Source organism: Onychostoma macrolepis, chromosome 05, assembly GCF_012432095.1.
Source record: "Onychostoma macrolepis isolate SWU-2019 chromosome 05, ASM1243209v1, whole genome shotgun sequence".
In the NCBI taxonomy this organism is placed as follows: Eukaryota; Metazoa; Chordata; class Actinopteri; order Cypriniformes; family Cyprinidae; genus Onychostoma; species Onychostoma macrolepis.
In genome coordinates, this window is record NC_081159.1 from 42,200,151 (window position 1) to 42,227,989 (window position 27,839).

The 27,839-nt window shown below is 35.7% G+C and overlaps 1 protein-coding gene across 1 annotated transcript; it reads right to left on the reverse strand.

Moving 5' to 3' along the window:
• Window positions 1-1,254: 1,254 nt before the first annotated feature.
• On the reverse strand, window positions 1,255-27,765 carry dhrs11a (dehydrogenase/reductase 11a). The gene is made up of 7 exons (XM_058776463.1): window positions 27,354-27,765; window positions 7,077-7,286; window positions 5,221-5,315; window positions 5,001-5,130; window positions 3,722-3,814; window positions 3,577-3,642; window positions 1,255-2,107 (listed from the first exon to the last, which is right to left on the reverse strand). The coding sequence occupies exons 1-7, from the start codon at window positions 27,486-27,488 to the stop codon at window positions 2,066-2,068; spliced, it is 771 nt and encodes a 256-aa protein (XP_058632446.1). The 5' UTR covers window positions 27,489-27,765; the 3' UTR covers window positions 1,255-2,065.
• Between the last annotated feature and the right edge of the window lie 74 nt (window positions 27,766-27,839).

Below are 27,839 nucleotides of genomic sequence, written 5' to 3' on the forward strand. Positions count from 1 at the left end.
AGGGTCCATGCAGTGAACTTCACCCTCAATGCACTCAACGACTGGCCGCTTTGCTCTCCTTTACAGCAGGAGCTCCTTATTTTGGACATCTTCAGTTTCTTAAGCATTAAACCTGACATTCATGCGAATTCAGAATTAATTCATGCTAAAAATATACAAACCAATAATAGTTCATGTAGATTTATACATTATAACAGGTACATTTCAGAATACCTTCAGATTAAGACTTTGTTCTTTGTTCCCAACCTGCTGTAAATTTACGGCTAAGATCTCAATTCAAATGAGCGAATCTCAAGAAAACATGTACATGTACATTTCACCCTAAAAACTAAAGAAATAAGAAAATTATGCCTCTTTTTAGGAGCATAATGATTTTTCATTGTGACATTATTTTAATTACAATTAAGCACATTAAGTAATTGTTTTACTGCATTACATTAAAACATTACTGATTATTTTAATTTAAATCTGCATAAAGGCAGTGCAACAATATTAAATACTCTACATCTGAAATGTATTAATAATGTAGTAATTTGTTGCCATTTATTAGAAAAATAAACACAAAAACAAACAAGATATGCTTAAAAGCAAACAGGTAATATAATAATTTTATAAATACTCTATTTTAATAGAGTCTTTTTGGATTATGGTAATTAATTGTGGGAAAATAATGTCACCAAGCACACATATTTATCATTGTGATATTATTGTAATAACAATTAAAAATATTAAGTAATAGTTTTATTGTATTAAATAAACTTATAATTATTTTTAATTTAAATATACATAAAAGCAGTGAAACAAATACTACCAACAAAAATATGTCGTTTGTAATTACTGTTAAAAAAGAAAAAAAAAAAGTATATTTTTAAAAAACAAAATATGCAAACAGGCAAAATGACATTATTTTTAAATACCCAATTTTAATGATTATTATTATTATTATTATTATTAGAGAAATGAGAACTGTTTTCTAAATTGTCATGAAAATAATGTCACAACATATCTTAATTTTATTGTGAATGTGAACTGGACAAGTTCTAAACAGGTTTCAGGATATTCAAGTATTGAATTTGATTTATTTCATATGATTTAATTTAATTTAAGCTTCCACTGGTGAAATGAAGGGTAGTTTCCCAAATATTAACAATATGACAATTTTAATAGAAAAGAAACACAAAGAAATCAAGTTTTGGATTGTTTTGAGATGTAGAGGTGACATACAGCAAAAGGTAAAGGAATTTATCCATAATCAATAATCATAATCACCTTTAATCAGTAAGAATTAATTATATCAACTATTATTTCTTTTCAAGTCCTCACTACAGTGTTTCCGTACTTATTTTCCAATGAAAGAAGCCAGTGTCGTGCCTTTCATTCAGTGAAAGTTCAATGTAAAACCAACATTTCTCATCCGGTTTCTGATTCAGAGTGTGACTGCAGTCAAACGGGTTTCTTTCTCATGAAAATCCTGCACTGATTTCGTTTCACCGCTTCAAACGAACAGCAGCTGTCATAGGTATGAGAACCACATCTACATACAATTCAAGTTAGAATACTCATGAAAAAATTAATACAGTAATTAACATCACCTCAACCGGCACCGAGCGACTGTTTCTTATCGCCACACTCTTAAAACAGATATGTAATATGACCTAAAAAAAAATAAAAATAAAATAAAAGACCAAAAATGATGTGCAATTCATGGCGTACTGGTCTCGGTATAATCGGTCTCACGTGACCGTATCAGACAGTAACACACATTAAATCTTCGTTCTTTTGTTCCAGTTTCTGACGTCATGTGTTTTTAGAAAAGCCTGAAAGTTTCCCCTTATATTTGAGACGTTAGCAGACTGTGTACATCTGTGAATTTAAACCAAGGTAATCTCGCTCTCCGGCTCGCTGTCGAGCGTCTGAGCGCCGCATCAGCTCGAGCCACACAGCGCCGCCGTCTCCGATTTGATCCGATCTGCAAACCCAAACCAATTCCCTTCAATCAGTTCTTTAAAACAAGGTGTTATACATATTTGTGCCCAGCAGGTGTCGTCCCGTTCCCGATCCGTTCCTATGACACTTGCTCCACCGGCCGCATCTGCACGTCCCCGATCTACAGCGGCAGAGACAGAGAGAGAGAGCAATGCGTTCATTCAGTTAGACAAATTTAATACAGATCGATCAGCAGGTGATGAGTGTGATAGTGCTGTGATTTGATTTGTCTGTCTCCCTGCTGTCTGAAGATCAGCACATGGATCCTAGTCAACGATCGGACAGGATATTGGTCTACTCACATCATAACAGATCACCTATGACTACTTGAAAACTTAAAGTTAAGCCAAAAATGAATGTGTACTCACCCTCAGGCCATTCAAGATGGAGAAGAGTTTGTTTCTTCATCAGATTTGGAGAAATGTAGCATTGCATCAGTGTCTCAGCAATGGATGCTCTGCAGTGAATGGGTGCCGTCAGAATGAGAGTCCAAACAGCTGATAAAAACATCACAATAATCCACACCACTCCAGTCCATCAGTTAACATCTTGTAAAGTTAAAAGCTGCATGTTTGTAAAAAAAACCCCAAAACAAATCCAATATCAAGACATTTTTAACTTAAATTTCTGGCTAAAATACGAGTCCTCTATCCATAATATTGCTTCCTCCAGTAAACAGTGGTCTGAATCAGAGAGAAATCTGCACCATTTACAAGCCAAAACGGCTCTAAACAAATATGTGAGTGGATTTTGATGTGAGGAGATGGACTTTTTTCACTGGAGGAAGCGTTATTATGGATTATGGACTTATATTTTAGCCAGAAGTGATGGTTTGAAGTTAAGGCATCTTAATAATGGATTTGTTTCTTACTAACACGCAGCTTTTGTTTTCACAAGACGTTAACTGATGGACTGGAGTGATGTGGATTATTGCAATGTTTTTATCAACTGTTTTGACTCTCATTCTGACGGCACCCATTCACTGGTGAGCAGGTGATGTAACGCTACGTTTTTCCAAATCTGATGAAGAAACAAACTCATCTATATCTTGGATGGCCTGAGGGTGAGTACGTTTTCATTTCAAATTTTCATTTTTGGGTGAACTATTCCTTTAAATCTTTTGTTTTTCTGAAAACATTTTGCTCCTGAAATAAAGATCTGGTTTTAAAACTACACATGGTTTTGGTACAACATTATATTTGTTTGACATGTTTGCTATTTATCAAATAATTGATACTGACATTTTTTAGGTTTTGAAGAGAAAGTTGGAAAAACTTTCGACTTTGTAGTCAATAAATGAATTTGAACTTGATAATGTTATAAAATAAAAAAGGAATGGAAAGTGTCTGTCCCAGAAAACACCCAGAAAAAATCATTGATCCACAATTTTACAATTACTATGTAAAATAACTGTTGTATATTTCAACATATAGTAAAATGTAATTTATTTCTGTGATGTGCAGCTGTATTTTCAGCATCATTACTCCAGTCTTCAGTGTCACATGATCCTTCAGAAATCACTCTAATATGCTGATTTGCTGCTCAAGGAACATTTCTCACTGGTAGTGTATGTGTTTGTTGTGGACTCACCTGAACATGAGCAGGCGCGCTCAGGACGTACGTGACGGCACTGGCGATGTCTTCTGCTTTCAAACACTGTTGAAGACAAACAGCTGTGAAGCAGTTAAACAGCACACTCGTATAAAGAGACACGTCACGCACACAATCTGTTTACCTTTATACTTTCATAAACGGCTGCAGCTCTCTCCGGATCGCTGTTGTGATGCCGGAAGGCAAATTCAGTTTCCACTATTCCAGGTGATATACACTAGGAGAAAAGGAAAGCTGATAGGTTAATAAATATGACAATGCTGAACACATGGAACAGCCATTAGCCTTTTCAAATCTATTGTTTTTTGTTATTATTGCTGGAACTTTTATTACATGAACTGGCGTTAAATTACCATGTTAACTCATCTACAACAGCAATTTAAGCAGTAATTCAACAAATCTTTGACTATTGGTTGACATTAATTAATAGCCAACCAAAAAAACAAAAAACATAAAAATTAATGAAAAAATAATTAAGGAAAGAATATTAGACCTTTTCCTCAGCTGATGTGTAATGTTAAAACAACTAGTTATCTGGTGATGGAGTTCACAAACTATTTTGTCATTCGAAATCATTTGACCTAAAATATGTATATTAATTCAAAAAAACATTTTTTTTATTCTTACAGGTTTACAAACTATTTTGTCATCTAAAACCATTTGACCTAAATATCTACTTAATTATTTACTCATATATATATATATATATATATATATATATATATATATATATATATATATATATATATATATATATATATTTTTTTTTTACTTTAATCTTGGGGGTTTACAAATGTTTTTTTGTCATCTGAAACTATTCATTCATTCATTCAGTTATTCAATAATTTAACAACACATTTGCATATTCACAGTTCTCTGTTGCTGGTTATTGGTAAAAAGACATGCACGTAAACAGCTTTTTTTAAATAAGTGTTTTATTTTAAAATTAATTGTTTTGTAGTTTTTCCTTTTTATGTTTCAATTAATTATTAGCTTTTCAGCAACTCTTTGGAGTTTGGAAATTATTTTAGTTATTTTATAATCCTTAAGATACTATTGTAGTTTTTATTCATAATTTGAATTAGTTTTTAATGTTTATATTTTGTCTTTATTTTAATTTTAGTTAAAGCTTTAGACATTTTATTGTGCGTCTTTATGATCTTTATTAGTTTTTTAAATATCTGTACAAAGTTTTCATTATTTTTATTTCAGTTTTAGTTATTTTAGTACATCAAGTTTAGTACACGAGTAACATTAACTTGGCAACTAGCTGAAATAAAATAAGTTTTTTAAATATTTTATTTTAGTTAAGGTTTATTTTATTTCAAGTAACAACATGTGTTTTTATGGTTTTAGTTAACTATAATAAGCGTGCATGTGTGCGTGTGTGCATACAGGCTCACCGTGGCTCGGATGTGTGTTTTGGCCTCCCGTAGCTCTTGTCTCAGTCCCTCTGTCATAGCGGTCACAGCGTATTTAGTGGCACAGTAGAAGTGTTCGTCAGCGCTGGGCACCATCCTGTGACCCCCCATACTGCCGAGAGATCATCAACAACAGCCTCGGATGAGTGTGTGCAGCAGCACATTTCTGCTGTTAAACAACTCAAGCAGTAAAGCGCAGTACCTGTTGATGTTGATGATGTGTCCGTCATCCACGTGTCTCTCCTTCATGGACTGGTAGGCCTCACGCGTGCAGATGGCCAGAGCGAGTATGTTGACCTGCACAGGAAGACAGATGGTGTATGATTGGATTATAAAGATCCAGATCATGTCTAGAACATATTTTAGCACAAAATCTTTCTTGAAGCTGAAGCAGTGATGCATGGCGCTAGCAACGCCAAGGTCATGGGTTCAATTCCCAAGGAAAGCATGAACTGATGAAATGTATGCCTTGAATACAAGGCAAGTAAAAGCAATGCAGAGCAAAAACAGTTTAAAAAAAAGAAAATGAGAATTTTTATTTTGCATAAAGAAAAGGAAGCCTATTTTGACCAGTGTTGTTAACGTTTACTAAAATTAAAAATTTAAATAAGATAAAATTGGACTTTTTTCTCACAATTATGGAGGAAAAAGTCAGAATTGTGAGACTTAAAGTTTTTTGCTGTGGCAGAAACAAAACAACAACAACAACAACAACAAACAGACTTGCAAGATGTAAACTCGGAATTACAAGAAAATGGGAGATATAAATTCAGAAACGTGAGATGAAAAGTCAAAATTTAATTTAAGATTTTTTTATTATAAGGCATATTATAATAAAATAAAATACATTTTTTCGTTTTAGTAATTTTAGTGATTTAACTTATACTACATGAAAATATTGCCTCGGCATCTAACTGAAATATGTTTAAGTTGAAGTACTAAAAACTGAACTGAAACAAAACAAAAAAATAAAATTACACTAAATTAAAAATACTTTGGAAAATTCTAAATAAAATATCTAAATAAATAAAAATATTATTTTATAAATAAAATACAAATAAAAAACGAAAGCACATAACAAAATAAATGAAAATGAAACTAAATGCTAATTAAAAATATTAGTAAAAATCATAAAGTAAATAAATATACGACTGGACAGTATTCTGTTGAAGCTGTCCCTATCCTGCAAAGATTAAAAGCTTGTTTTGGTGCAGTGATCGTGTGTTATATAAGTGAGCGGTCCGTCAGTATCGTCCACCTACAAACATCAAGCTCACGTAAATATTACAAGAGATCAGAAATGCTGAGAAAGTGAAAATCCCAGAAGGGCCTGTACAAAGCACTTTACCTTAAATAAACCAATACTCTTTTAGTATTAATATGAAAATAATCAAATGAATAAAAAATACAGTGCATAGTATAGGAAAAAAGACAAATGGTAATGTGGCAATTAAGGGGTAAAATGGGTTAATGAGAAAGGAAAGGAAAGGAAAATGAAGGTTCCAGATGTCAATACATCAATCAAACTCACTCAGAACGCAATGCAATGAAACTGTTAGTTGTTGCATCTACATTCATGCATTTGGCAGACAAAGCGACTTACATTGCATTGAAGGTTTACACTTTATCATTTAATGCACTCCCAAGGAATCGAACCCATGACCTTGGCATTGCAGATGCACATTGCACGGGCAACAGCTTCTGTCGCTCAAGCCGCTGTTCAGTTAGGGAAAGTGGTTTTGAGTGAGAGCAGAACTGCGGTAAACAAATAAATGAAGTGCTGTTTGAGTGCCTACAGCAGTTCATTTAACCGCACTTGATGAAGTGCTTAAAAAAAGAGAGTTGAAGAGGTGAGCGCAAATTAAATATGCAAAAACGATGGATAAAAGTGTGACCTTTCCATAGCCGTTTTAAACCGTAGGCAGCATTTTAAGACACAACGACTGCTCGGAAAAGTGGGCAGCAACACTGCAAGTCTCCTCAAGTCACACAAATCAGTCGGTCGGGATGCTGTCTATATAGACAGCAAGAGTAATGATATGTGTGCTTCTAACTCACATCGATCATATTCCTCCAGCCGTCTGTCCTTCCGCTGAGCAGCGGTTCGTTGTGAGCCAGACCGGCGTTGTTGATGCACACGTCCACTCCCTGATGCAGCGTCTTGATGGCCGAGAACATGGACAGAATCTCTTCCTCGTTGCACAAATCACACTTATACGGGATCAGAGTGCCGCTGTATCCCGCGCTCTGACACTCGGCTGCCAACTTCTGCAAGGACAAGAACAGAAAACGTTTGAACAGTGACCTTTCAGTGTCTTCTGAGAAGGATGACGAGACTGACAGCTGTCTGAGATCATAAGGAGAAAGCTGTTTGATGCATTACTGTAGCTTTTAGGTCAAAAGTGACACTAAGGCTTTTCACTCAACAAAAAAAATTCAGTAAAACAGTAATATTGGGAAGTATTATTAGAATTTAAAAGAACCGTTTTCTATTTGAATTGCTGTGATCAAAGCTGAATTCTCAGCATCATCACTCCAGTCTTTCTTCAGAGTCACATGATCCTTCAGAAATCATTTTCATAACGGCATTTATTTGAAATAGAAATCTTTTGTAACCTCATAAATGCCTTTATTGTCACTTTTGATTGATTTAATTAATACTTGCCGAATTGAAGTATTAATTTTTTAAATAAAAGTTATTAAAGGAATGCTCCAGCCCAAAATGAAAATTTTGTCATTAATCACTTACCCCCATGTCGTTCCAAACCTGTAAAAGCTTCGTTCGTCTTCAGAACACAATTTAATATATTTTTGGATGAAAACCGGGAGGCTTGTGACTGTCCTATTGACTGCCAAACAATTAACACTGTCAAGGTCCAGAAAAGTATGAAAGACATCGCCAAAATAGTCCATCTGCCATCAGTAGTTCAACCGATACGTTATGAAGCGACGAGAATACTTTTTGTACGCAAAGAGAAAAAAAACGACTTTATTCAACAATTCGTTTCTTCAATTCGGCAGTCTGTGGGACAGTCACAAGCCACCAAAATATCTTAAATTGTGTTCCGAAGACAATCGAAGCTTTTACGGGTTTGGAACATAATTTCTTTAACATAATTAAATATTAGATTAAATATATTTATTCAATCTTAGTATTAAATCTTAGTAGATATTTATTAATATTTATATTAAATATACACATTTATAAATTATTATACATATTAATTAAATAATAAAATGTTATTTATTTAAGAAATAAACATATATGTGACTCTTGCTTTAGTTTTAGGGACTAATTAAATAAATGTCCCTAAAACTAATGACTTGAATCTTCTCTCCACTATAATTACAAGAATAATAATGTTGCTAAACTAGTAATTTGTGAGAAAACAACTAATTATTGTATTCCATTCCCGTACGGTGGATTGCAATTACAACAACCATTATCATGATTGCAGCATTTCCCTCATTTAACACAACCATCCTCACCGAGTCACCATGGCAACAGAAAAGCACGGCTAAAGGTGAAATGACTTCACCCGACATCACAACTGCATATGCATAATCAAAAATAATTAACAGTACTTTCTGATGGGCGGAAAGTCTAAATCACAAAATCTACACACATTGTCAACTATTTCTTTATGAAAAGAATGACTTTATTGCACATGTCAAACCTCAAGATGTGTGGGAGTTACACACACACACACACACACACACACACACACACAAGAAACTTCTCTCTTAATAATAAGAAGACTACTTCTCTCTTCTGCTCAGAGCAGTTTCCTCCATTTACTGGCTGCTGATTCCTACTTTTATCTGTTTTCTATTTTTAAACTCATTCAATCCATACTCTTTGCGTCTGAAATCATTAAGTGGGTAAAATGCAGACAGTGATGGATGATGGGACGTGTCCAATCTTTCTCACACACACGGGTCTATAAACGGGTAAAGCACTGACAGGCTTTCACTCACTTTTCATCATAGCGCTGACAAACAGCTCAAGTCCACTAATTAACACACACACACACACACACACACACACACACACACACACACATATGAGCTGCCTTACTAGTGCACTTAAAACTCTGCTTATAGAGGTTGTTCACTAGGTGTTGGAAGATATTGACAGTCCTGCATGCGCTTTTCAGTTCTCTGGTTTAATGTAGTCCACGCTCCAACAGTGTCCTGAAATATCATTACATGCCTTCGTGCTTCATCCCAGTTAATTGAAAGAAAATTAATTTTAAATAAAAGAAATGACAAAAATGAGCTTTTAGGAAAGCATCAGGATTCTCGCACTAATGTTTTGGCGCTGCTAAACCAATGAGAAAAATCAAAATCAATGTCATGATCAAAATATTATTTACATTTACAAAAATTAACATAAGAGCAAAAGCGATAATCATGTCTCCTTTGTGTCATTTATATATATAGCCTACACACACACACACACACACACATTTCAATCTATGTTAAATATATTTGCTACTATTAGGGACGCTGTGCTGCGCGTCGGGTGGTTCTTCGCCTCCACGTCGTGCATTCAAATCGTTTAATGCACAGCTAGCCGTTGATTATCCCTAACATATACATATATATATATACATATATATATATATATATATATACACACATACATACAATACACTGGGTACAGAAAGTATTCAGAGCCCCTTACATTTTTCACTCTTTGTTACATTGCAGCCATTTGCTAAAATCATTTAAGTTCATATTTTTTCCTCATTAATGTACACACAGCACCCCATATTGACAGAAAAACACAGAATTGTTGACATTTTTGCAGATTTATTAAAAAAGAAAAACTGAAATATCACATGGTCCTAAGTATTCAGACCCTTTGCTCAGTATTTAGTAGAAGCACTCTTTTGATCTCATACAGCCATGAGTCTTTTTGGGAAAGATGCAACAAGTTTTTCACACCTGGATTTGGGGATCCTCTGCCATTCCTCCTTGCAGATCCCCTCCAGGCTGACAGGTGATGAGCAGTGCCTGGTTTTCTCCACACATACCGCTTAGAATTAAGGCCAAAAAGTTCTATCTTGGTCTCATCAGACCAGAGAATCTTATTTCTCACCATCTTGGAGTCCTCCATGCGGGCTTTCACGTGTCTTGCACTGAGGAGAGGCTTCCGTCGGGCCACTCTGCCATAAAGCCTTTCTCCCATCTCCCGACTGCATCTCTGGAGCTCAGCCACAGTGATCTTTGGGTTCTTCTTTACCTCTCTCACCAAGGCTCTTCTCCCCCGATAGCTCAGTTTGGCCGGACGGCCAGCTCTAGGAAGGGTTCTGGTCGTCCCAAACGTCTTCCATTTAAGGATTATGGAGGCCACTGTGCTCTTAGGAACCTTAAGGGCAGCAGAATTTTTTTTGTAACCTTGGCCAGATCTGTGCCTTGCCACAATTCTGTCTCTGAGCTCTTCAGGCAGTTCCTTTGACCTCATGATTCTCATTTGCTCTGACATGCACTGTGAGCTGTAAGGTCTTATATAGACAGGTGTGTGGCTTTCCTAATCAAGTCCAATCAGTATAATCAAACACAGCTGGACTCAAATGAAGGTGTAGAACCATCTCAAGGATGATCAGAAGAAATGGACAGCACCTGAGTTAAATATATGAGTGTCACAGCAAAGGGTCTGAATACTTAGGACCATGTGATATTTCAGTTTTTCTTTTTTAATAAATCTGCAAAAATGTCAACAATTCTGTGTTTTTCTGTGAATATGGGGTGCTGTGTGTACATTAATGAGGGAAAAAAATGATTTTAGCAAATGGCTGCAATATAACAAAGAGTGAAAAATGTAAGGGGGTCTGAATACTTTCCGTACCCACTGTGTATATATATATATATACACACACACACACACACATACAGTATATTCTAAAATAGAAAATTAGAAAACAATTTTTTTAATGTTGAAATTAAATGAAATATCTGTATTTCTGAGTGCATTATTTTATATTTTTATAATTATATTTTCTATTTTATACCTATTTAAATATATACACACACACCCGTATACATACATACAATTACAGCATTACCGCTAGTCTGCCAAAGTATTTAGTCATTTGTCTGGAGTCATTCTTTCTCACCAGTGAGTCAACTGAGCTCGCGGCTGATTGGTTCTTTTTTGGGGAGACTTACTTAGCTTGTGATTGGCTCATGTCCATCCCCGAGGGGCAGATGGGCCATAAGAGAGAGACGGGGCCCAGGACAGGGGCCAGGTTTGGCTCTCAGTGAGTGTGTCTGTACTGGATGAACCCTTGATGCCAAATCAGAGTAATGAAGCGTCGCTGGTGCTACAGCCAAAAAATATCCTGACCCATCTGAACATCCACTTTAAGAGGCCACAACACCAAAGGACAACATTTTTATGCCAACACCCTTAACATTAATGAGAATCTGCACATTAATGACTGAATTAACTTATGTAATCGTAACAGATACTAGTAAATACATGTGCAGATAAAATAATTTTTTTTCATAATATTAAAAAAGGTCAAATAAATGAATAAATAAATGAAAATAAAAATTGGATTAAATTAAAATTAACTAAATTAAAATTAATTAATTAAAATTAATTAACATTAACTACTTCTAGATATGTATTTAAATATATTAACAATAAATATCAATTTAAAATATTATTATATAAATAAATAAATAATAATCCCATTACTGTTTGCTATGAAGTACAACATGTACATATCTGAAAACATAATTATTATTTTAAAAAAATAAAAATAAATAAATGTTAGTAAACAACAAACATAGTTCTGCTGGTCTAAAAAGTATATTATAATTTACCAATATTATTTAAGAATTTTAATTAAGATAGTAATAACTATACCAATGAACAGAAAGCAATATACTGTATATTATTAACACTCAAAATATCCACATTTAGTCTCTCAGCACTGGCTACAGGACACACAAGTGAAATCAATGCCACGCTCTCTGCATTACAGAACAAAAGCACTGAGATTTCATTTAGACACTGAGAGAGAATATAACAGGATGAGCAGCTCTCAAATTCACTTACTGTTCTTTTCTTACTACGGAAATACAGTAGGTACAAGAGCAGGAAAAACCTGGTGTGAAGGAGAGACGTTTGGGGAATTCTGAGCCATAAACACACACACACACACACACACACGCCTTTCCTTCCTGATCCGTGTCTCCTTTCACCTGCAGCGAAGAGCAATTTGGCCTGTCATTGTATATTCACATCTTCATTAGTAAAGCTGCAGATCTGAGCCGCCCAATGAAACAGGAAGTGAACAAAAGAGCCAGAAACAGCTCAGACTTACAATAGGCACAACTAATTCAATCAGACACTCCTAACAAGGGCTGTCAGACGCACCAGCACTGATGCCGTCAAAGCTCAATAAGTCCATACTGAAGTATACTTCTAACAGCTATTTTACATTGTAATATTTCACAATATTACAGTAATTCTGATTAAATAAATGCAGCCTTGGTGAGTATAAGTATAGAAGCTTGATTCCTTGGCATAAAAAAAAAATATTTTTTTTTATTTTATTTTTTTACTTTTTCTAAAAAAACAAAACAAACAAATCTCAGAATTATGAAGAAAATGTCAGAATTGTGAGAATTTTTTTAAAATTTAATTTTAATGAGAGAGAGAGAGAAAAAAAAACAGATTTGCAGGATTTAAACTTAGAATTGTGAGAAAAAAGCCTGAATTGTGAGATAAAAAGTTGCAATTACCCTTTTTATTTGTATTATTTGTCTATGGCAGAAATGGGCTTTAATACATAAAGGACATCTTATTGATCTTTATGTGTGTATATACGACCCGAATTCCAGAAAAGTTGGGACATTTTTTAAATTTGAATAAAATGAAAACAAAGAATTTCAAATCACATGAGCCAATATTTTATTCACAATAGAACATAAATAACATAAATGTTTAAACTGAGAAATTTTACAATTTTATGCACAAAATGAGCTCATTTCAAACTTGATGCCTGCTACAGGTCTCAAAATAGTTGTTTACCATGGTGTAGCATCTCCTCTTCTTTTTATTTCAGTTTGAAGAGGTCTGGGCATCGAGGTTATAAGTTTCTGGAGTTTTGGTGTTGGAATTTGGTCCCATTCTTGCCTGATATAGGTTTCCAGCTGCTGAAGAGGTCGTGGTCGTCTTTGATGTATTTTTCGTTTAATGATGCATCAAATGTTCTCTATAGGTGAAAGATCTGGACTGCAGGCAGGCCAATTCAGCACCGGACTCTTCTACTATGAAACCATGCTGTTGTAATAGCTGCAGTATGTGGTTTTGCATTGTCCTGCTGAAATACACATCATCTGGAGGGGAACATATGTTGGTCTAAAACCTTTATATACCTTTCAGCATTTATAGTGCTTTCCAAAACATGCAAGCTTGCCATACCGCATGCATTTATGAACCCCCATACCATCAGAGATGCTGGCTTTTGAACTGAACGCTGATAACACGCTGGAAGGTCTCCCTCGTCTTTAGCCCGTAGGACACGGCGCCCATGATTTTCAACAAGAATGTCAAATTTGGACTCGTCTGACCATAGAACACTTTTCCACTTTGAAACAGTCCATTTTAAATGAGCCTTGGCCCACAGAACATGACGGCGCTTCTGGACCATGTTCACATATGGCTTCCTTTTTGCATGATAGAGCTTTAGTTGGCATCTGCAGATGGCACGGCGGATTGTGTTTACCGACAGTAGTTTCTGGAAGTATTCCTGGGCCCATTTAGTAATGTCAATGACAGAATCATGCTGATGAGTAATGCAGTGTCGTCTGAGGGCCCAAAGACCACAGGCATCCAACAAAGGTCTTCATCCTTGTCCCTTACTCACAGAGCTTTCTCCAGTTTCATGTTGTGCACTGTAGATGATGAGATTTGCAAAGCCTTTGCAATTTTACGTTGAGGAACGTTGTGTTTAAAGTATTCCACAATCTTTTTACACACTCTTTCACAGATTGGAGAGCCTCTGCCCATCTTTACTTCTGAGAGACTCTGCCTCTCTAAGACATCCCTTTTATAGCTAATCATGTTACAGTTAACTAAATTAGTTGCTAGATGTTCTCCCAGCTGAATCTTTTCAAAATTTCTTGATTTTTCAGCCCTTTGTTGCCCCCGTGCCAACTTTTTTGAGACCTGTAGCAGGCATCAAATTTGAAATGAGCTCATTTAGTGGATAAAAGTGTAAAATTTCTCCGTTTAAACATTTGTTATGTTCTCTATGTTCTACAGTGAATAAAATATTGGCTCATGTGATTTGAAAGTCTTTTAGTTTCCATTTTATTCAAATTTAAAAAACGTCCCAACATTTACGGCATTCGGGTTGTATATGTGTGTGTGTGTATGTTTGTTTGTGCTTTCCTTTTACATTGCTTACTGATACTGTTGTTACTGTAAAACACTTCAAGTACAGTTGACTTTAATTGCATCCTTGTTCTGTGGTTTATTTAATTAGTTCTGTTGTGTGCAATTTATTTATTATAATTTTTGTTTAATATAATGAATATTAACTTAAAGAATTACTTGGAAAAATTGTCTTAAATTAAATTATACAGTAATAGCTGACTATTATAAAATTATTAATGTCAACTATACATTTCTTAATTAATTGTTTCTTAAATAATGTTTTTATATTTCTTATATGCACACATACAGAGGAGGTGTGTTTGATGAGTCGGTGAAAGAGCTCACACTGTAAATGGATCACTAAAGGTCACGCGGAGGCGCTGCTGATTAGTCACACACACACACACACACACACACACACACACACACACACACTTCCAACTGTGATAGATTACTGCTGTCCAAAGGTTGGGCTGAATCGTTAATCAAAGTCATTAAAATCGGACTTGTGAAAATGATTCAAACCCCGCAGACGCCGGCCGAATCATTAAGGATGGATCATTAGCGCTGATGACCACCACCGCTGACCGGAGAGCTGTTGATTTAGTTCTTCTGCACAGAGATCAGAGATCAGAGGACAAAGGACAGAGGACAGGAAGGGTGCGTCCATCAGGATCAGTGTTATGTAACACCTGAACCAACCTGTGAGGCCAGATTTCATCAACTGGCTCTGACTGACACACAGCTGCACAACACAGTCTACTATAAATACACACACACTACAGAGAACGGTGAAAATAGAAACTGCATCAGCTGCAACCACTAGACCCGCTGATATCCCATAATGCCACAGGAGAACTGAATGCTGATAGAAGTTAAATGAAAAAAGTGCTTAAATTGTACTTGGGTAATACCTGAGATTTATCAAATAGTTAAAAAGTGCTCAATTTACATCTAAATATATGCAATATTTCACACACACACACACACACACACACACACACACACACACACGCAATATAATTTATTCCTGAATTTTCAGCATCATTACTCCAGTCTTCAGCGTCATGTGATCCTTCAGAAATCATTCTAATATGCTGATTTGCTGCTCAAGAAACATTTCTGATTATTAATGTTGAAAACAGTTGTGCTGCCCAATATTTTTGTGAAAACTATTTTTCATGATCCTTTGATAAATAGAAAGTTCAAAAGAGCAGCATTTATTTGAAATAGAATTCTTTTATAACATTAGAAATGTGTCGCTTTTGATCAATTTATTGCCTCCTTGATGAAAAAAAAGCATTAATTTCTTGAGATATTGAGTATCTCAATATCTTACTGGCCTCAAACCATTGAACAGTAATATATAAATATAAGCAATATGTATATAATATGTAAATAGATACACAAATAGCAGGACAGCCACTACTATTCGATAAAACTCACTAAAAATCCATAATGAAAATGGACACATTTTCAATAAGGCAGTTTCATTATTGATTAATCAGGTCTTTGAGCAGAGAACCTTCATCTTTGACGTCACTTTGCTGCAGTAAAACTAATTATGTGAAACAAACACGTGACAGATGACAGGAGTTCAGCGTGAGCTGTAGTGAGCAGCAGATCAGCACTTCTGGAAAACACAAATACTTCAGAGCACATACATGCATGTCAATCACACTGAGAAAGCAAGGGCAGTCAATCGAATTCATTTTTGCAAGGAAAAAAGTAATGAAGGTTTCAAATGATTGATATATAATAGAAAACCTGTATGCAAGGCGAGTCATAAAATATTTCATTTTAGTTGTTCTCAAACGGACACAACTGAAAAAAAAATCTGCTAAATTATATAGAATTAAATTTGCACATTGATTGAAGGCGATCATCTTGCATTAAAATTGCATCATTGCATTATTTCTTCTTTTCATTTAATGAAATCTTTGATTCTTGCATTAAACATTTTAAATCAACTAGGCAAAAAACAACAACAACAAAAAAACAACAAATGACCCCTTTAAGCCATTAGAGAAAATGCATAAATACATATTAATATTCAACATAACAATAGCCCAGTAACAATTTAGGAACTGTCAGTGTATTATCTTATCAAAACTTTCTATCACTGAACCATATATCACTACAATCACTGAATATCGTGCTATGTACTTTGATAGAGACAGAGGCCACATAAAAAACAAAGACTAAAAGAAAACAGAAAGCAAAAGTAGGACAGTAGAAACTTATAAGATGTCTGGCAGATGATATAAGGTGTGTGTGTGTGTGTGTGTGTGTGTGTGTAAGGGAGTAAAGCCGCTGTAATCTTTAATCAGCTCAATGTTTAGTAACACGGGAATCAGCCGTTCACATCACTTACAGTAAAGACCCCAGAGTTTAATGAGACACAGACTGAACAGATGAAGCCTGACACTCCTGCCAGTGGAGGAGAAATCAATCACATGACCATGAAACTGCATTCATTTATATTTTAAAACTAACATTTCTGTCCAGATTACTATGGGATTGTTCGGACTGTTTTTTTCTTTGCATACAGTAAGTGTGACACACACAGAAAATGCATTAATATTTTGAACTTGACACAATGGCCTGAATTAATAATATGCACAAGTAAACCTTTAATGTAATTTAAGTTGCCTTGGGTAAAACGTCTGCCAAATGCTTGAATGTAAATCTTGCAAAAATGATCATTCCTGGAGGATCCGAAGGCACAGTTTTATTTCCTCATCAAAGCCAATCTCTGCTCACAGAGTGTTTGGCGAGTGTTGAGTTTCCTCTGTGTGTGTGTGTGTGAATGTTGAGCAGAGATGGAGAATGTGAGATTCTGTGTGTGGAAAGCAATCCAATTTAGTTTCAGCACCACGAGAAGCATCCGGCCGTGTGTGTATGTGTGTGTGTGTGTGTGTGTGACGGCAAGACCGAAAGCCGAGCGCTCTGCATTACTCTTCCTAAAAAAGGCCAAGAGCAGAGAGATGAGCAGATGATAATAGTTCATCTCCACCTCAAAAGACATTCAGTATATTTAATGACTGACATTTGATAAATCAGCACATCTGACGTAATGACAAAGGTTGCATTTGAAAACATTTGCTCTTCTCTTGAAAGCATTAATAACCAGCAGTCACCACTATTTTGCTCAAACATAAAACATCAGTCGAAAAATGAACAATGACATGCAGAATTATATATATATATATTTTATATATTTAGCATTTAAGGTAATGAAAGTGTAATTTTTTATGTTATTTTTTCTTTCTTTCTGTCTGTCTTTATTGCTTTCCTTCATTCATTTCCTTTCCTATTTCATCTTTCTTTCTTGTACTTTTTTCAGAATACAGTGCTGCTACTGTTAACTAAAACTATTATTTAACTGTAATAAAGCTGAAATAAAATATAGTTATTATGAAAAGCTATACAATGATAAAAACATCCACTTAAAAATAAGTTAAAGGAATAAAAATACTAAAACTAAAATAAATATAAATGATAGTTAAATACAATTATTATAATTATTAGATTATAAAACAAAACAGATAAAAGCACATAAAAATGATACAAAACAACTAAAATTATGAAAATATAAAAATAATTATATACTATAATATTATATAGTAAAAGATAACACCATAGTATTATAAATAATAATATAATATTAAATACTAAAAGAAGTATAGTATAAATAATACTAAAATAACACCAGCAGAATATCACTACAATAAAACAGGGATTCAGACTGATGCAACCTCTCCAAAAGCAATATAAAATGTCATAAATTCTACATTTATAAGAGACAAATATGAAAGTATTTAGCCAGAAAATGTGTATTTTAAGCAATGGCCCAGTTTCTCCTACAAAAGTGATTATTTCAACAGATCTCCTCCAGCAGATACAGAAGAAGATTGACTGAGCTGTCAAAGGATGTTTAGTATGCACACTTAGTACATAGAGCGCTTCTCAATCCTTTTGTTTAAAAGGCACATAAAAATCCCTAAATAATCTTATTTGGAGCGATATTTAATCTGACGTGTTTTGTTGGGAGAATGTTTCAATGCTGATTAAATGCAAAGCCTGAATGCACTGCATACTAGATGATCCGTACGCCATTAAACACGACATCGGTCTCCAGGGGCTGTTCAGAGAAAGATGCTGTTCAAACGCAGACAGTAATAGAAAGACAGCATGGTCGCGCAGCACGTCCTCAGACCGTCTGACCACCGACGGATGAATCCATCTCGCGGCACGAGGGGGTTTTATTATCATGCAACAGCTCAGTATAATCGCGGATTACTCCACACAAAGCCTTTCAGCATATTTCCTCGTGCAACTACACGACACGCTCACTGTGAGAATAAAACTACTCAATAAGAAATAAACAAAGCTTTGAGTCTTGTTATGAAATATAATTGCATTTGATTTATTGCAGGGCTGTTTCTCCCCTGCATCTCTCCCTCTCTCAGTCAGCGGGTCTCCATGCACTCAATGAACCCGTGCGCATCCACGTCTGCTCCAGGATTCTGATGTCATTTAGTGTAGAGACGGTGGCTTTCAGGAGACACGGGACGTCCCCGGAGGCCCTTCACATCTGCTTTCATATCTCAGGCCTCCTCTGTGCGGATATAAAGCTCATATTGCTCATTTCTACAAGAAATATTAGTTATGCTCCATCTTTGGGCGTGGATAAACACACACACACACACACACACACACTAGGGTAAAATGAGGAAAGATGCCACCCTTAAGAACAATGAGCATCTAAATTGTAATATATTTAGATATAAGCTTAGCATGTGCAGAATGGTGATGCATCAGCCAGTGTGTTATTAAAAGAAAGAAAGAAAAATATTTGCTAATTTAACTGTTATAGCACAAATGGTAAAACTAATCAAAGAGCTCATTTGCAAGTTGCTCTGGATAAATACATTTGCTAAATGTAAATATAATAATAGGAACACTTTGAATGCAAATTGATAGATTTTACTCAAACAGCTTATAGGTTTTAATAAAAAGCAGAGATGTCTGAAGTGTACGTCTAATTCATGGAAATACTGAATAATAACCAGAGTTATTTACAAACAAAATAAATCGCACTAGTGACATAAAATAACATAACGACATAAAATAAAGACGATAAAGTTTACTCTACAAATCTACAAACCACTGATGTGTCTACAAATTCCTCATTATCAGACACAGGAAACTTTGACATTCAACATATTACAACTTCACAGATCACTATTTTCCAGAGTAACCTCAAAACTGACTCAATTTCACAAATGTCGGTATTCAGATGTGAAGACAAAATTAAAAATAACATAGCCATTCATCAAAAGTGTTACGATGAGATATTGTGCCATCTTTGGTCTCTTTTTAATGTAGAGTAATTATTCACTAAGAATGAATTGTGTTCACTGAAAGTGTGCTTTATTTGCATGTGCTGCTCGTGTTGTTTTAGCACCTGACTGACTATAGGAATCATGTAAATCAGGTGATGGTGCAGAAACGCTTATGAAATCAGTGCTGCTCACAATTTGCATGAGTTCAGGAGAATGCAACAGATTTGGTTTGATCCATTACCTCACGACATCAATACACATCAGCATGTCATGATTCAGTACGATGCCACTGCCATGCATCACAGTATCAAAGCTTTTGGAATTTGAACTAGAAAGACGCTTTATTTTGGCCAAATGTCAGGAAGTTCAAGCTGAAAGAAATGTATATTATAAATATGCCTTTTCATTCCGGAGGGAAACACAGAGCTAGTGAAAATGGAGTGTTTGAAGTAATATTTGTGTGTGTAGACAATAGACATCAGGACTTTTATTAACCTGCTCAGTTGCACTTTCGAATGATTGTATGTAACAGCATGAGATGAGCTACATTTTTAATGCAGAGTTTGACATATGATGTTTGCACTAATAAAAAAGACTGTGTAAGCGTAAAGTCTCCAAGCACTTTGCACGCTGGTAACATGTCCATGTGTGACCTACATGCCTGGTTTGTGTGCAGCGTCGGAGCTGTTTTCCATGCTGGGTGTGGAGCTGACACATCACAACCTGCAGATGACATGACGACCCGTGTGCTGTGTCACATGCTTTCTTTAGCTTCTCTCTGTGAAATTCAATAGATCTGAGACTGCTGAACAGACTTATCTAGTCTCAATAATAGTTTCCAACCCACAGCCCAACTTGACGAGCAGGCTCTGCATTAGACATATATCAGTGTGTGCACTTTCAGCATTTTATGAGCTGATTTATGTGTGTTAATCACAGTAATGGAGTGATGCTGTACAGTCACAATTACACTACAGTTGAAATGTGCAGAGCCAGTAGGTAATTTTACTTTTATTTACCAGGGATGCATTAAATTGAGCAAAAGTGACAGTAAAGACATTTATAATTTTACAAAGGTTGTTCAATGTTGCTCTTTTGAACTTTCTATTCATTAAAGAACCCTGAAAAAATAAATTGCATCACAGTTTCCACAGAAATATGATAATAACTTGTTTCTTAAGCAGCAAATCAGCATATTAGAATGATTTCCGAAGACTGGAGTAATGATGCTGAAAATTCAGATTTGCCTCACAGAAATAAATGACATTTTACAATATATTCAAATAGAAAATAGTTATTTGAAATTGTAATAATATTTTTGATCAATTAAATGCAGCCTTGGTGAGCTTCTTTTAATACATTTTGAGGGGTAGGCAGCTTTGTGTCTGCAAGCTATAATGTCTTAGTGAGGCAGCTCACTAGATTTTGGAACAGAGCTAGAGAGCGAAAGCATGGCAAGTGTACATCAGCAAGTGTGAATGAAGCACAATGCATTTCAAAGCACAGTGGGGAAAAACCCTCTTTACTCAAACTGTGGCTGGCAAACAGCCCAGCGCTCACAACAGAAGCAAAACTAAAAGAGTCGGGTCCGTCTGATGGCACCGCAGTGACGCGCTTAAACAAATACAATGAGCCTCCTGCCAAGACGACAGAATTCATTAGCTGCAGCGCCTCGATGCTCGGCCACCGGAAGACGACTGAGAGTCTGTGAAGGCTATTTGAGGTCTGATTAAGTGCCTTTTACGAGAGCCGTGAAACTTGGCATCAAATCTGACGACTGGGGCAGCGCTTACTGCTTTTCACAGATCTAACAGAGCAGATTTCACACTGCATACAACTCACTGGCTTTACTTCTCTGTAGAAATCGACAATTCTCAGACTTGTGTCATCCCAAAACTTCTTTCGTTCATGCAACTCGACATGCAACTAAAATTTTTATTAATTCTTAATACTGCATTTGAAAGCAGATTTTTTTTCCTTTTCTTTTTTTTTTTAAGTGCCTTGACTTGCTCAACAAAGATCAATTTCATGCCGATAAAATATTTTAGAACTGAGATTTTCTTTTTTTTTTATGCATGACATTACATTTGATTTTTTGATTTTCTTTGAGGTCACAATTTTCACATTGGAAAATAGCAGAGTAAATGTTCAAAAATGTATCTTGTTTAACAGAAATAATAAATGCATATTAGTTTGAAACAACATGAGCATAAATAATGACCATTTTTATTTAAACTATATTATCGCTGAGCTCTAAGCTGTTAAACAAAACTGTAAGGCATGAAGATATGAAAATGGTAAATATTAACATCATTTTCTGTAAAGCTGCTTTAAAACAATGTGTACATTGAAAATCAATATATAACTATATTTGACTTGACTCATTGCCAAGTGAACTGTTCCTTTAAGAGCCAGATGAAAAGAGAGATGATTGATGGATGTTGATTCATGAATGGATGGACGGGTGGCTGATGTCATCGTCCAGTGTTTGCCCTTGTAATCTGACGCATTATAAAAGTGCCCACAACTGGTTTGGTTATGCATGCTTCAGTTGCAACAAAACATACACAAAGGCCATCCATTACTGTAACTGACAACAGGAATAATCAGTTCAGGGAACTGTGGTTTGAGAAAGCTGAGATTCCAGACAGGAATAACAACATTGCACAGTGACATTTCCCATTCACGCGTACCATCTGACACATGCATGTACTGTATGTGACATTTGACACTCACGTTGCTGTATTCCCAGCTAACAGGGAACTTTCTCAGAAGTTCTATAGAATTCTATAGAAACTGGACATTTTGAAAGTTTACAGAACGTTCAGAAATAACTTTTTCATAATGTTGGCAAAATGTTTTTTAGAACATATTTTGTTATCTGGGTACCTCAAATCACCCTTTTTCCAATAAAACAACACAGTTTGAGTAAGCATCACCGATGTAAGATGTAACCTTTTCCGGAAGGTCATGATTAAAGTGCTGTGGTCTAGTGGAGATCATACTGATCTTATCAAGCACCACTAGATGCTTATAGATCTTATTTATAGTTAAAGCATCGCAAAGATCTGTGCTGTTTCGATAATTTCCTCATTAAAAATGGCAATTTGCTGAAAAATCACTTACCCTCAGGCCATCCAAGGTGTAGTAGGCACAGTAAGTTTGTTTCTTCATCAGAACAGATTTGGACAAACTCAGCATTACATCACTGTCTTACCAATGGATGCTCTGCAGTGAATGGGTGCCGTCAAAATGAGAGTCCAAACAGCTGATAAAAACATCACAATAATCCATAAGTAATCCACACCACTCCAGTCCATCAGCTAACATATTGCAAAAACAAAAAGCTGTAATTAAGACATTTTTGTCTTGCTTCCTGCTAAACGAGTCCACTATATAAGATTTCTTTCTCCAGTGAAAAAGTCATCTGGTCTGAATCAGGAGAGAAATCTGCACAGATCAAGCACTGTTTACAAGCTAAAACAGCTCTAAACAAATATGTGGGTGGATTTTGATGTGAGAGAGAACAGGAGATGGATTTGTTACTGGAGACAACATTATTATGGATTATGGCCAGAAGAGACATTTTAAAGTTAAAACACCTTAATGATGTATTTGTTTCTAACAAACATGCAGCTTTTCACTTCCCAAGATGTTAACTGATGGACTGGAGTGGTGTGGATTACTTGTGGATTATTGTGACGTTTTTATCAGCTGTTTAGACTCTCATTCTGACGGCACCCATTCACTGCAGAGGATCCACTGCTGAGCAAGTGATGGAATGCTACATTTCACCAAATCTGTTCCCATTAAGAAAACTAATTTTCAGCAAACATCCAGTTTCTCCTATCTAATAGAACAAGTTTGATTCTTGCAGTTTTCTGCTAACAAGCTGATTTGAATCAGTTGTGTAAATAAGATGTGCAGTGCTGTGTTGAGTTGAGAAGCCACTGAAAGTTCATCCCAATCAGCCACGAGCAGCCCTGATCACATGAGCCCAACCAAACACTCAGTGCTGCCAAGGTCAGCGGAATATTCCAGTTTACTGATTCCATGCGTGATGTAAAGATCATGACACCAGCGGAGGGCCTGCATGCACTGTGTCACGCACCACTTGTTTTCTGGGAATCGATTGAGCTTGAAGGACAAGTGAACGACGACACACTCGCCAACACTGCAGATTCAGCCTAAATTAAGATCTTGAAAATTTGTTTGAAACGATATAATGTAACACCCAACTAAAAACTGCTGAAGGAAAGCGATTAAGATGTTGGAGCATCAAACATCTCACATTTAGCAAATAAGGTCAATCAAAGACACAGAGCCTCGTCCAGCGGTCAGTGCTACAACATGAGCGTGAGCTTTCACAGCAGTATGGGTGGAGGGAGTTGTAGTATTACTGGAACAGATTGTTGTCTGACTGGACTGGGCTGTAGTGCAACTACTGTACATACTGTACGCCAATCCATCCTCTGTAGTCCTGCAGCTTTGTATAGTGGTGTTAAAAATATGCATTAATCAGAGCTTGATGTTATTATGGCTACCGGTGTTGAGAGTAACAAATTTTGGGAGCAAGAAAAATGCATTACTCCAATTTTCCCAAAAAAAAAAAAGCATTTTTTTTTTCCAGTTATTGCCTGGAGAGCATCTACTAGAGTACTTTAAGCAGACATAATGAAAATAATGTAAATAATTTATATCTTAAACAAGCAGATTTTTTATATCCCTTCCTCGTTATTATGGCCAACAGTGTTAGAAATAACAAACGTTTTGTAATAAAACTGAAATTTAATATTTCTGCAATTACTCAATCAATATTTCAGATCAAAACAAACAAACAAATAAATTCATTCATGAATTATGGCCATGAGGCCATCCATTTGTTAAAAAATTATATTATATATAAATAATTTTATGCACTGTATGTAATATTACAGTAAAATACACTAAGCTGACAAATATATATTTGTCGGCTTACATACACTATATATAATAAAATAAAAGTATATAATAAACAATAAAATAAAATTAATTTGTTAATTTAATTAATTTGATCCAATAAACAATATGAAAATAAATAATAAACAATATAAAAAATATCATACACAATTATTATTATAAAATTCTAACTCCAGGTTGTCCAAAGGCCTTACACAGAAACCGAACAAAAGATGTAGTCATGTAGTTTGGTGTGTGTATGGATCAGTGATCCATCAGCTCAAAGGTTGCCGTGGGAAAAACTGATCCTGGAACAGAAGTGGGAATCTTCTGTAACGGATGCTGCCAATGAAGACCCGCTTCCCATTCCATCCCGTCTCCCATAGCGACCACATTATTACTCCCACAGTTTGTTCATCACTATCCTGTTCCCAAACCTTTCTAACTGATTTTCCCAGTCTCTCTGTTTGGTTGGAATACAAAAGCAGGGCTGCAAAGCTCAACTATCTTAATAGCGTTCAACAGGCAAATGCACTGGTGAGATTTCACTGGGATTGGTGTCAAATTTGACTATGGTGACAACACTAGTGCTTTACATCCACTCTGCTGTGTGAATGTTTATATTCTCGAGGGACAGTCCCAAACACACACACAGGCACAGCCTTTGACACAATTACAGTGGTGCCTTGTGATCAGACAGACACAAAGCTCGCCTTGTCTCTCGTTTCACTTTGCAGATACGGATCTCATAAAGTAACCACTTACTGTATCTCTATCTTTGTTGATGATAAACCTGCAAAGAGCCTCTTCAATGATGATTCACATGTACGCACACACACACAGACAGACTGTCAAAATGACACAAGAGAGAGAAAAAAGGCATTTCCAGGACAGAAACATATACTAATCGGGAAAATCAAAGCTTTAAAGTGCTGCAGTAAATCTGAGCAGCTTTTACCATGTCATAACTTTTAACCTTTGTCCATCATAACAATATTTTGTAAACACACGTTATGAATGGACTGCACTGTACAGACAGACGCACAAAGAGCTGAAACACTTGAATTCAATCTCTATGAATCAGCAATGGAAAAACGTATATAGTTAAAAAACAAACTAAATGTTTATTATGAGGAATCAAACTTGCTCTTGTCTTTAGAAATAAATCTTAATATAAAAACATACTGTTACTCATAACCTCCTTGCTTGTGAAAAAAGACAGTTCATTGAATCTAAGCTGCAATAACCGGTCATTATGAACTTCCACAATTATCTTTACAGTGGCACTTTTCAGCAGCTATTGTTTTATGAATCTGGCACAATGTAATAATAAACTGCACAACAGTAAACCTACAGCCCCCATGTACGCATTGTGAATCATTTCATATGTGAAAGAGGTGTTTAAATACATTTAAAAAAATGAATCCATCACTGGCACAAAAGGTAAACTTAAATATATACAATATATATATATATATATATATATATATATATATATATATATATATATATATATATATATATATATATTAAAAAATTATAATAAATAGTATATATATAATAATATAACATAATAAACAATGTAAAATATAATAAATATTATAAAAAATATATACATATGTTTTTATTTATTGTATTATTAATCTAAGACAGATAATTAATAATATAATAAATGCAATTTTTATATAATATTTGTATTTCATAAATATTTTTATAAAAAAATATACATAAAAATGTAAAAAAATTCAAATAATATTATAATACAACTATATATATATATAAATATAAAAGTTCAGTTTCTTCTATACACAACCTGTGAGCGTTTGGTGGAGTCTTTTGAGACCTGGAGGGCAGGGCTGAAAATCCCATCAATGATTGACAAGACATGATTGACTCTGGTTGACTGACGGGTCATGAGGAAGGGTTGAGGAATGCTGAAGGGAGAACCTCAGTGAACAATCCAATTCCTTCTGCTCTTTCTTAAAGGGACACTTGATTGTATTGCACCCAAAATATTAAAATATTGACATTTACTCTACTGCTGATCACGATGTTCTAAACCCATATGGCTTTCTTATGTGGAACACAAGAGGAGATTGTTTGAAGAATCTCAGTATATGAATCATACTACTCGTTTTCATAAGACTGACGCGTCTTCAGAATTCTCCTCCACTTGTGTTCGAGTTTAAAAAGACATGGAGGTGAGAAAACGTTGCCAAAATGCTCATTTTGGGGGTAACTATTCCTAAAACCAAATAACAGTACATTTAACATTATACAATATAACAAAAAGCAACCTTAAACTCGCCTAGGCTTATGAAATCATGTAAATATGTATTGAAAAATGCATGTACAGTAGTGTGATTTTGTATTGTAGTGTAAAGTGGGCGGGGCGAAACCTAGCAATACTTCACACGCGATCAATCACTGTAACAGGTCGATTGCAGCTGAGCTGTCATTTCTCCAAAATGAATACTCAACTTCTGAATAAAGCCTAAATTGCCTGCCTGTCCGTCTCCTGAGGGAAAGTCGCGCGTATAGGAGAAAGACTTGAGTGAGCTAACACAAGTAGCGCTAGGGCTAGAAGATCATCACTGAGGCCTCTGAGCGCTCACAATCTGTCAAAGAGCTCGTTTTAACGTCGCTTACCTCGATCTTGTCCACGTTCCGCGCGCAGCCGACCACCTTCATGCCGTGCTGGACGAGAGCGCGAGCCACAGCCGCTCCGATCCCGACGGACGTTCCGGTGACCAGCGCGACTCTCCCCTTCCAGCGCTCCATCATCTCAGACGCGGCACACACAGTATATCACGGTCAGCTCGGCGCAATGTCACAATGTAACAACGAGTTCTAATCCGCGCCGGACTGAAACAATGTATCACAGCTGCGCGCGGCTGTTACTTTGTGTCAGTGTCGCCAGTGAAGTAATATCCTCTGATTCAGAATGGTATCAGGGAACGTGTTTGAGGCGGGAACAAATCACTCCAGCCCTCCCCGATCTTCTGCCGTTAACACCCAGGAACAGCTCGACACACACGGATCCAATCCTCGCGGAACCCGCGATTAATTATTAACGGCGGCGGAGATAAGAAAGAAAGAAAAAAAAAAACAAGCTTTAGGTTGATGTCGTCGCCC